Source organism: Cetorhinus maximus, chromosome 4 (assembly GCF_964194155.1).
Source record: "Cetorhinus maximus chromosome 4, sCetMax3.hap1.1, whole genome shotgun sequence".
Classification (NCBI taxonomy): domain Eukaryota; kingdom Metazoa; phylum Chordata; class Chondrichthyes; order Lamniformes; family Cetorhinidae; genus Cetorhinus; species Cetorhinus maximus.
In genome coordinates, this window is record NC_135882.1 from 91,311,922 (window position 1) to 91,324,326 (window position 12,405).

General features: G+C 40.2%; 1 protein-coding gene across 14 annotated transcripts in view; it reads left to right on the top strand.

Annotated features, from left to right (window-relative positions):
• Positions 1-12,405, top strand: part of tmem68 (transmembrane protein 68) — a 77,773-nt gene that overhangs the window by 4,968 nt on the left and 60,400 nt on the right. For all 14 annotated transcript variants that reach the window (XR_013576420.1, XR_013576419.1, XM_078540494.1 and 11 more), the window contains 2 exons: positions 1,107-1,533; positions 10,166-10,333. Coding sequence is in view for 12 of the 14 variants with exons in the window: in XM_078540494.1 (XP_078396620.1) it covers positions 1,209-1,533; positions 10,166-10,333 (493 nt within the window). In the remaining 2 variants the exon portion in view is untranslated. The remainder of the gene's footprint in view (positions 1-1,106; positions 1,534-10,165; positions 10,334-12,405) is intronic.

Consider the following 12,405-nt stretch of genomic DNA (forward strand, 5'->3'; position numbering starts at 1 on the left):
AAAATATAAACTAATGGAATTCTTAGTTTATCAAGAGATAAAGAATATGAAAGCCAAGAGGTAATGTGATTCACAACCTTTATAAGACGTAAGTTAGGGTACTGTCTGCTCCACACACTCAAAGTATATTGAGGCTTTGGAGAGAGTAAAAGTAGATTCACGAGGATTCTGCCTCATATGAGCAAAGAAAGAAAGACTTGGAAAATCTTTTTTTTCATGAGAACATTGTAGATTAAAAAATTGTAGAAGTGTTCAAAATTATAAAATGATGAGTAGAGTAGATTGAAGGGGAATGATTTTAGTCGGGGGTAGTTGGGTCTAGAACGAGAAGCAATAGATGCAAATTTAAGAAACTTAGAGCAGAGAGCAGGAGAAACATTTCTACGTGGAAAATTGAGAGGAAGTACAACTATGTTAACATGCAAAATTAAGTTGGATAGCTGGATGAAGGAAAAGGGGTTGAATAAATATGGAAACAAGGTGGCTAAATGTGGTTAGAATTATTTATGTGCTCAGAGTTTCAGCACCAACACAAACTGAGTTGAATGGCCTGTTTGTTATGAACTCTACATATAAAGCTTGCCATGTTTCCTGAAAATCTGCCTTTTGTCTTCAATGATGGCAGTGAATTGTGGGAACATTGATATCCTTGACCTTTCTAATGTTTACTGTGTGCACCTCAAATTGGCTGTACCATTGTTGTGATTTTAAAATACTCCTTTGACACTTCTGTCAGCCTGAGGTATCATGCATGCACTTGACTACAGTGGAAAATGTTGATATTTCTTATCGATTTAAGATTACAGTTTTGCTATACAGTTGAACAAAATTATTAATTGTGCTTAGGTCGAGACTTAAATAACTTGACTGGATTTATTTGGCTGAGAGGAATCAACTAGAGGTATAGGGGTGCAGTATTTCATGAATGATTAGCTTCCAGATTTTTGGTCATAAGATCTAGTTATACTCCCACTATTTACTATATATTGTCAGGTGTAATATTTGTGATTACCTATTTTGAGCTTAGTACTAATACAGCTTTTCTCTAAGCTGTATTAGTTTTTTTCAAATTGCTGAGATCATAACACTATTTTCTGTTTCTACAGTTGACAAGAACTCTGTTTTACTCTTAAGAGAATACTGCTGTTCCTGTCGAAATGATCCCCAAACTCTATCTCTGTACTGATGTTTGGTGATGTTGGTTTGGTATGGCTGTTGCTGATGAATCCTATGTGGAAGGAAAAAATGGGAGTTTTGTGTCCTACATGATTGACATAGTGGAAAAATGGACCGGCTTGGAAATCCTGGAAGGCTCCCTGCATTACTTGGACTACCTCCTGTGGGTTTTCACTCCACTCATCATTGTCTTCATTCTGCCATTGTTTATTATTCTGTTCCTGTACCTTTCCATTCTTTTTCTGCACATGTACAAAAGAAAGAGAGAGCTGCAAGAGGCTTATTCGAATAACTTTTGGGATGGTGCTAGAAAAACTTTGGCAACTCTGTGGGATGGACATGCAACTATATGGCATGGTAAGCAGTTTTCATTTTTAATATGATTAGTGTTATACTATTAAGTATAGTTATTATTGTTAGCAACAATCAATGAGGAAATGTTAGGCAAGTTGTTTGTTTTCCTTTTGAAAAAGGGATTTCTAGTTGACCCATTCTAAAGTTCTTTACATTACAAAGGGGCTGACAAAGGTGATGCAAGCAATAAAGTTCAAACACTGAATGAAAATTTAAAATTAAGTCCAGATTAAGGAGAATTTCAGAAGGACTTCTTTTCATAAAAAGAGTAATTGGTTACCTGGAATAAGATACCAAGGCAGACAATCAAACCAAAACTTTGTGGTCAAAATGCTCTGTAAGGAATAAACTTGACCTTGTACTTATGAAATGTGAATAGATTGATTATAGTCTAGAAAACCTATTTTTATGTGATGAGATAATTTTGAAGTTATGATGGGCTAATGTATGTTCAGTAAAATATTTTCTGTTAATCTTGAAACATACATGGCCACATTAGGTGCAAATATCTTAAGAGCACAGAACATAGTATGACAATATAATAATGTTTGGCAGCATGGAAAAGCCTAACTAGCCTAACTTTGTGATTTCATTACCTCGTGCTCTGTTCTTCTTGAAAGCGTTTGCACTGGCTATCTGGAATAAAATACTGAAGCAGGTCTGCTTCAGTATTTTATTCCAGGTAGCCAGTTACTCTTGCGGGAGGGGCGGGGTGGGAATGTCCTTCTGAATTCCTCCTTAATCTGAGTTCTTAATGTTCAGTTTTCATCCAGTGTTTGAATGTTTTGCCTGCATCAACTTTATCAGTTCACTTTGTAATTTCAAAACCTTTGAGTGCACTGGAAATCTCCTCATTTTCAAAGGATAAACCAACTGCCTAACATTTTGTCATTGGCTGATAGCTGTAATCATCAAGAAATCAGACCAATTTAAATTCAAAGGTACAATTTCTTTTGCTCAGTACTTTAGTCCTCTACTAATGTAACCCAGTGACTTAATTTGTTCTTCAATCTGCAGCTAAATACGGGGCTGACGCTTTCACATAATCATCTGCAATAATCCAAAACTTTTTCCTGGTCAGATCACTGTACAGCCTTCCATTTAATACATGGTCTTTCCTCTTTCTCTAATAGTAATAGTTATCCAAATTGAATCATCATTGTGATTGGCTACTTGGCAAATTATTAAAAACTCCAAATTTTCTGAATTTGATTATATTTTTCATTATTTACTCTGTGTGTTATGTTGCTTTAGTTGGGAAACTTGGAGATATATTCATCTATCATCTAAAAATGGAAGCAATCCCAGAACTGAACTACGAGGTGCTTTGTGGTAACCTCTTTGCAGCTTTAAAAGTTTCCTGTTTTTAAGCCTATTATTTATCCAATGCCATATTTTAACTACTGTTTCATGGCTTTTAATGCTACGTCGTTAAAGATGTTTCTTTTGAACGAGATGTTGAATTTGAGACCGTGTCTGTCAGTTCAGGTGGATCCCATAATATTATTCAAAGAAGGGCAGTGAGTTCTTTCCAGTGTACTGACCAGCATTCATCTGACAAACAGGCCCATCAAAATAGATTAGGGACTTATCTAATTTTTCATTTGAGACCTTGCGTGCAAGTTGGCTGCTACCTTTGCTTACAAAGGACTTACACTGCGAAAGTGCAAATATTTTTCTGAATTGCTCTTTAATCATGTGTGTGAAGCATTATTAAAAGCTTTCCAGAAGATTAATATATATCAGCTGCATTTTATTTATATATCACGTGAGTGATAAACCCGATCAGGCTATTTAAATATCACCTCTGCCTGAAAATATGTTGTTGTCCTCCTGCTTGGGGATTGAAACCACTAGAGGTCTAGTTTTCCCACCAGCACAAGCGTAAGTTGGGAATTGTGCCAAATGCGTACGATGATGTGTTGTTCAACATTAAATTTGAGCCTAGTTTAGCCTACATGCCTGTTTCACGATGACTTGTAATTATTAGCGTAACAGGTACATTAAGTGAAGAATTGACTTCCAACCATGTCTCATTGTAAGCAAATATGGCTGTGATTAGCTGATCAACTTTTATTGTGCCTCAGCAATAGGAACATTTCAATTTACTTTACAAATAACTATTTTTAAAAAATGGATTGCAGGCTGGAAGGGTGGTGACTGACCTTGACCAAATAGATGGGCCTTGGGAAGGTTTTAAATGCCGAGAGGTTTTGATAGGCAGTTACCAAAGTATAAGGTCAAGGCGGATGAAAGCTCTGTCAGATTCATAGGGCAAATTGGAGGGGGTTGGGGATGCTGCAGTGCACAACATGTTGCTGTCAAAGGGATGAAGAGATATAGATCTTGAGGAACTGCAGATATAGGGTGGAGTAAGGACTTAGGCAGGGTGGAATTTACAAAGGAAAGTAAGGAATTTAAACGTGAAATGTTGTGAGCATGGAAGCTTGCCACTAGTGCCACTGCAGGTCAACAAAGACAAGAAAGTAGTACTTGGTTAGGGCAGTCCATGTGCAGCAGAGTTGTGATCAAATTGAAGTTTACGGAGGATGGGAGACCAGAACATTGGAAACATCAAGTGTGGAAATGACAAATAAGTGATTTTCAGCAAAGCAGCTGAGGGAAGGACTGGACTAGATAGTGATGTGGCAGTGGAAGTAATGCAGTCTTAATATATAGGGTTTTAAGCTCAGCTCAACACAAGACATTGATTATAGTCTGGTTCAGACTGAGAGAGTAGTTAGGGAGGGGGATAGAATCTGAGGTAATGAAGTGGAGTTTGTGGTGATACTTGAAGAAAATGGTGTGGGTTTACTGATGTTTAGCTAAAGGAAGTTGTTACTCACACATGACCTGATGTTGGAAAGATGTTTTGATTTCTTGGAGACAGTTAAGGGTCCAAGAGGAACAAAGTTACTGCTGGGTCTGTTGTGTTCTGTCTAGTCCTAACTCAGGCCTTGCATATTAGATTCTTAAACCACTTATGAAGGAAGAGTAGTTGGAAGACTGGGGGATGGGGGTGGGTGTGGATTCGTGAACAGAGAGAATCACCTCTATTTCTTCAGTATTACTTCCTCAAATCAGAGGAATGCAAATACAAACACACCTAATGCACAACTTGCCTATAATTGCCAGATTTGACCAAAGTTGATAATGTTCTGGGAGTTAAAGAAGCTTAGGTTTGACTTTTCAGTACTCGGTGGGGGGATTAGAGTTCACGGGCAATGGTCATGGGAAACAGAGCTGAGGATAATCTTTAACTGTTCTCAGATGATCCTCAAATTTTTTTGGCAAAGGAGAGTGAAGCATGAAAACACGTGTTGTGGTCAAGCTGGACCTAGTATTTAGGTCAATTGTGTGGCACCTATGTTTGCATTTGTACCTCTTTGATTTAAAGGAGAAATGCTTTTTTTCCTTTATACATTCACGGGATGTGGGCACTGCTGGCAAGGCCAGCATTTATTGTCCTTGTAAATTAGGGCGAGGCCATTTCAGAGGGCATTTAAGAGTCAACCACATTGCTGTGGGCCTGGAGTCACATGTAGGCTAGACCAGGTAAGGACAGCAGATTTTCTTCCCTAAAGGATATAATTGAAACAGATGGCTTTTTACAACAATTGATAGTTGTCATGGTCACTATTACTGAGGCTAGCTTTATATTCTAGATTCTTTTATTAATTGAATTCAAATTTCACTACCTGGGATTCACAGTGGGATTTGAACCCATGTCCCCAGAACATTAGAATGGGCCTCTGGATTACCAGTTTGCTGACATTACCGCTATGCCACCACTTCCCCCTTAAAGTTATCATTTGGAAACACGCCATTTGGACCAACCAGTCCATTTCAGAAGATATTAAAGGCAGAGACAGAGAACAATTAAACAAACCATCAGTTGCAGAGAGGATTTAATGGGAGGAGGTGAGGAGTTTGTGAAAGAACTGGGGAAAGTGTTCCCTTTTAGTGACTAGTGACAGCATGCATCAATCAAGCAACATTTTGTGTTTACTAAAACCCGCTTTCACAGCCATATTTCCTTTCTCAGTGACTGTCTCCGTCTCCGACTCACCCCACGTGGATTTCAACTGAAATTCCATCCCTTTTGTTTCGAACCCACCCAGGATTACAGGTATCTCCGGGACATAAAACGTTTCTCGGACTGCTGTTCCCGTCGCATTCTGAGATCCACATTCAGTGCCATGCGCCGCCATATGAACACACTCGACCTCTCCCTCCAGCAGCACCTCCGCACCCTTTTTCAAAGCTGCGCGTGCCCCCAGTTTCATTTTATTCTTCGTCTCATCCGACACCTCAACAAGAAACTTTTTCTCTTTCTCTCAAGTGCTAAGGAACGCAAGCTCCAACAACTCATCGACACCAACACCCATCTGGGACCCTCCACCCCTGCTTGTCCCTCCGTCCCCGCCCCATCTTCCAAACCCAGCCGCAGCCGCGTATTCACTATACCCCCTGACCTTCCCCTCTCCGATGCTGAACGTTCAGTGCTCAGCAAAGGACTTAGTTTCATACCCTTACGCCCTCATCTCAATGAATTTCGGGCTCGGCACGATGCTGAACTCTTCTTCCGCCGTCTTCGTCTCCGTGCTCACTTCTTTGGGCAGGAGTCCTCTCCCCGTTCAACGGATCCTTTACCCACCTCCAATATTCTCCCTCCACCTGGACCTCTCCCTCTGGATTCTTACCTTCTCTTGATCATTTCATTGAGAACTGTCGGCGTGACATTAGCCGTCTCAATTTCTCTGCTCCTCACCCATTCTAATCTGTCTCTCTCTGAACTTACTGCACTCTGTTCTTTCACGTCCAACCCCAACATTGTCATCAAACCCGCTGACAAGGGTGGTGCTGTTGTTGTCTGGCGCACTGACCTCTACCTCGCGGAGGCTGAGCGTCAACTCGCAGACACTTCCTCCTACCTCTCCCTGGACCATGACCCCACCACTGAACATCAAGCCATTGTTTCCAGGACTGTCACTGACCTCATCTCCTCTGGAGATCTTCCTCCCACAGCTTCCAACCTGATAGTCGCCCAACCTCGGACGGCCCGCTTCCACCTCCTACCCAAATTCCACAAACAGAACTGTCCCGGCAGACCGATCGTGTCAGCCTGTTCCTGCCCCACGGAACTCATTTCTTGTTATCTTGACTCCCTTCTCTCTCCCCTTGTCCAGTCCCTTCCCACCTACATCCGTGATTTCTCTGACACCTTACGTCACATCAACAATTTCCAGTTCCCTGGCCCCAACCGCTTCCTCTTCACCATGGACGTCCAATCCCTCTACACCTCCATCCCCCACCAGGATGGTCTGAGGGCCCTTAGCTTCTTCCTTGAACAGAGGCCCGAACAATCCCCATCCACCACTACTCTCCTCCGTCTGGCTGAACTTGTTCTCACACTGAACAATTTTTCCTTTAATTCCTCTCACTTCCTCCAAATAAAAGGTGTGGCTATGGGTACCTGCATGGGCCCCAGCTATGCCTGTCTCTTTATGGGGTATGTGGAACATTCCTTGTTCCAGTCCTACTCCGGCCCCCTCCCACAACTCTTTCTCCGGTACATCGATGATTACTTCAGTGCGGCTTCATGCTCTCGTCTGGACCTGGAAAAATTTATTAATTTTGCTTCTGATCTCCACCCCTCCATCATTTTCACATGGTCCATCTCTGACACTTCCCTTCCCTCCCTTGACCTCTCTGTCTCAATTTCTGATGATAGACTGTCCACCAATATCCGTTACAAGCCTACCGACTCCCACAGCTACCTCGACTACAGCTCCTCACACCCCGCTTCCTGTAAGGACTCCATCCCATTCTCTCAGTTCCTTCGCCTCCGTTGCATCTGTTCTGATGATGCTACCTTCAAAAACAGTTCCTCTGACAATTTCCTCCTTCTTCCTTAACCGAGGTTTTCCACCCACGGTCGTTGACAGGGCCCTCAACCGTGTCCATCCCATCTCCCGCGCATCCGCCCTCACGTCTTCTCCTCCCTCCCAGAAACATGATAGGGCCCCCCTTGTCCTCACTTATCACCCCACCAGCCTCCGCATTCAAAGGAACATCCTCCGCCATTTCCGCCAACTCCAGCATGATGCCACCACCAAACACATCTTCCCTTCACCCCCCCGGCGGCATTCCGTAGGGATCGTTCCCTCCGGGACACCCTGGTCCACTCCTCCATCACCCCCTACTCCTCAACCCCCACCTATGGCACCTCCCCATGCCCACGCAGAAGATGCAACACCTGCCCCTTCAATTCCTCTCTCCTCACCGTCCAAGGGCCCAAACACGCCTTTCAAGTGAAGCAACATTTCACTTGCATTTCCCCTAACTTAGTCTACTGCATTCGTTGCTCCCAATGCGGTCTCCTCTACATTGGAGAAACCAAACACAAACTGGGCGACCGCTTTGCAGAACACCTGCGGTCTGTCCGTAAGAAAGACCCAAACCTCCCTGTCACTTGCCATTTTAACACTCCACCCTGCTCTCTTGCCCACATGTCTGTCCTTGGCTTGCTGCGTTGTTCCAGTGAAGCCCAACGCAAACTGGAGGAACAGCACCTCATCTTCCAACTAGGCACTTTACAGCCTTCCGGACTGAATATTGAATTCAACAACTTTAGATCTTAAACTCCCTCCCCCCATCCCCACCCCGTTTCTTCCCCCTCCCTTTTGTTTGTTTTTTTCAATAATTTATATAGATTTTTCTTTTCCCACCTATTTCCATTATTTCTAAATCTACAACTGTAATACCTTGTCAGTCTTTCCACCCCACCCCCACTAGAGCTGTACCTTGAGTGTCCTGCCATCCATTCTTAATTAGCACATTTTCTTAGATAATATCACCACCTTCAACACCTCTTTGTTCCTTTTGTCTGTGACATCTTTTGATTATCTGCTCCTATCACTGCTTGCTTGTCCCTACAACCACCCCCCCTCCCCAAACTTTAAACCAGCTTATATTTCACCCCTCTCCGAACGATACTCAGTTCTGCTGAAGGGTCATGAGGACTCGAAACGTCAACACTTTTCTTCTCCGCCGATGCTGCCAGACCCGCTGAGTTTTTCCAGGTAATTCTGTTTTTGTTTTGGATTTCCAGCATCTGCAGTAGTTTTTTGTTTTTAACATTTTACACAACTGAGTACTCAGAGAAATGGATGTTGAACCAAGAAAAAAGATTAGGAAGCCTAGTTGAAAAGATGAGTTTTGAGAAGGTTTTTAAAAGAGAAGTGGGTGGTGGGGTTCAAGGGGAGAGTAGGACCAGGGCAGTTGAAGGCCCTGACACCACTGTTGGAATGAAGGGGAAACACGCAAGTCCAAGGTCAGAGGGTAGAAGAATGTGGAGGATACAGCTACATATGCAGATAGATTCAAAAAACAACTATTATGAATCTTAACATGGCCAGACTCAGCAAGAACTGTAAAATGAGTGATGTCTAAAACTATGCAATGGAGATTATGGACATGTTGCTATAAAGAGAAAAAGTAAACTCACTGGATGCCCTTTTCTTGCAAGAGAATCCTTTATAATTTGAAAGCCATAGAAAATCAGTGTGTGTTTCATGGACTTACATACAATTCAATTCAACAAAACCATTTGGGAATTTCCTTCAGAAATGTGCAAGCAACCTTTTTAAATTATATATCACCTAATATTTGACTGTTTTCTTGGAAGAGGAGGATTTAGCCCATGTTGTCTCATCATCTAATTTTATTTAATTTTCAGGGACTTGGCAGTTCCACCTGATGGTTTACTGGTTTATGTTCAGTAATTTTAAATTATTTGAAAAATTGAATTGGTTCCCCATTATCTGTAGTTCTATAGACCAGAACATAGCGAAAAACAAATTTTATTTCTTATTGTAACTTAATCACATAATCAAACACCTTCAACCTTGACCACACATGGACTGATAACGTCCAGTTCAATAATTAGCAATTGCTATATGTCCACAAAACTCTGTTAATAAATTTGGCTGAACACTCGTAGGCTACATCTATCAGCCTTGTACTATCATTTATTAAAGGTGAAAGGGAATATATTTTAATTTTCTTTCAAATAGTAGGAGGTTTTCACACACTTAGCAGAACATAAATGGTTTCTAGAAAAAGGAAAGGTACAGACCACTAATGAATTAGTAGAAAATGCCAGATCTGGAAATGAATGTACAGTTGACCCTGTTTTCTTGATTTGCTGGACAAGTTTAGACAAGTAGAAAGGATAAATCCGAAACCAATACAAGTTGAATTGAAATGGTAGCAATAACAACCTATAATTAAAACAATAAATGGTGTACAGAATGTAAACTGCACGATTACTTATTTTTCCCGTGTCAAAATAATGACAACATACTCGGATAACAATATGCAATCCAGTGTAATTGGAATTGAACTGATGCCTATAGTCTCCATTAATGCTTATCTGTTATTGCTAGCTTGGCATATATATCAAACTTTTGCTGCATTTATTGCCCAGATCAGGTTAGTTTTGTAAACTCTTAATTTTTAAGATTTAAAATCCTGCCTGCCTACAAAAGCAATATAAGCATATTGATCCTCCCTTACCATAAAATACAATATTTGTGTAAGTATTAGGCTAACTCTGTTCCTTTTTCCTCAGGTTACGAAGTTCATGGATTGGAAAAGATTCCTGATGCAGGGCCTGCTCTGATTGTTTATTATCATGGGGCCATACCTGTAGACTATTACTATTTTTTAGCTAAAGTAATTATCCAAAAAGGAAGAACCTGTCACTCCGTAGCTGACCATTTTCTTTTTAAGTTACCAGGTATGTTTTCTTTTATTTTGGCCCTTTTTTCTGGGATTATGTGTTCTGCAAAACAGGTTATGAAATCAAATTTAATGATGTAGACTCTACGAAAGTTGAAATTTCTGTAACAAGTACCACTTTTCTGAAGTATGTACATTTAAACAATTTCCTGGAATCATAGAATGGTTACAGCGCAGAAAGAGACCATTCAGCCCATTGTGTCCATGCTGGCTCATTACAAGAACATCTCATCTAGTCCCCCTCCCCCGTCTTTACCCCATAGCCCTGCAAATTTCTTGTCTTCTGATAATTGTCCATACCTGTTCTAAATAATATTTTAGAAATATCTAAAATGGTAATGCTATGAAACGAACATGGATAACCTTGTTAAATAAATTCAAATATTGTGACACTACCCTACTTAAAATACTTGGCAGTGTAGTAACCAGCAAAATCAGTACAAAAAGTTGTGAAAAATTTTAGTTTGAGCATGATCTGAAGAAAATTTCAGTCTAATTTAAACTGCAGACTTAAGTGACAGGATTAAAGTTAACTATAAGTCAATCTTTTTAAAATAATCGAAATGTACAAGTAGTGCGGAACTGGTTTGTATCAGGACTTCTTCACTTTCCTCCCCTCCTTAGCCACAATTTTATCCAAAATAAGGTGCCAACACAAAAACAAAAGACAAAGATAAACTGATTATGATGTATGTTTTGTGTTGAGTCGGATAGTCTTCAAACTATTCCCTTCTCTTTTGTGCAAATTCAGCACATCAGAAGTTAATCTTTGGGAGGGGAGCCATTGCTGGGAGCTGAAGCATTAAATGTTACACAAAAGTATGTGAGAGGTGAATTGTGCAGGTACATATTTGGAAAGTGTGAATTTATTACAACAGAAGAAACGAGAAGAAAAGTAAACAATTTTTTTGGATATTTTAATGGTTGTTTTTCTGTATGGGAGAAATCCTTGTATAATCTCTGCAAAACTGAACAACACGAGTATTTGTACTGTTTGTAAAAAAAGGTAGAAGGAGGAGTTTTTTAGTCTTTCATCTTGGTGTTGAGAACATTGTGTATATCTGAGAGTTTGCATATGTGGGATTGCAAGAGAGAAAACAATGCTTTTCTTTTTTGTCATAATGAGAATAGGAGTGTTTTGCAAGGATATTACATTAAATGAGATTCGCAATAGCTTCAAATGTAAAGGATTAAAAAAAAAATACTTTTACCAGGCTAATACTGGGTATGTTGGTCTTCGAATGTGCAAAGCTAAGCAACTAATGTACAATACTGATAATCTTTGAATCCTATTGCAAACTATATTGGAAGAAAATGGAAGAATTAGTTTATCATTCTAAAAAAACATTCTAGAAAACACGAGTGAAAATAATCAAGCAATGTTAGATAAAGCAGCAATTGCCACAAAATACAGAAATGTAAAAATTATATTGGTTTATCAGCAAATATGTTGCAGAATTTCCTGGAGCTTTTGGCACAAGAACATTGTTGCACCTTTCATTCTTCTCACGCCAACACCTCTGCCCTTGGAGGAAATTTGTATATAACTGATCTATGGTGGTTTTATGCCAGGACATCAGTGCTTGCAAATTTTCTCAGTGGTTTACACCGATTTCAAGATATGTCTGCTGAAGCCCTCTGCTACTTATTTACATAGCTGCTAGCAACTCATCAGAACACAAGGTGAAGAGGCTGCCTTTAGAGTCAAGATGACACAACTGACACTCTGGTATGAAGAAGGCAGTAAAAGCATAGGAAATGTGTGCAGTGTATTTTTATCTGGCCATCTTGTAACTGAAAGAAAATGTATTTTTTGATTGAAATTAAACTCCAGAAGTAATTCCAAAGTTGAAAATTAGAAAATGTAGTTTTGAATGTACAGTAAATATTTGATCAAGAGAGAAAAAGAGACAAATGCAGATTGTGCAAGGCCTGTATTCTACACATTGGTTATTTTTGGTGGACCCCTTGAAACTTCTCGGACCCCTGATTGAGAACCCTTTGTTGTAACTGACCTAACCAATATTTTGTACAAATTGTAAGATAACAATATTTTGTACAATACCTTTG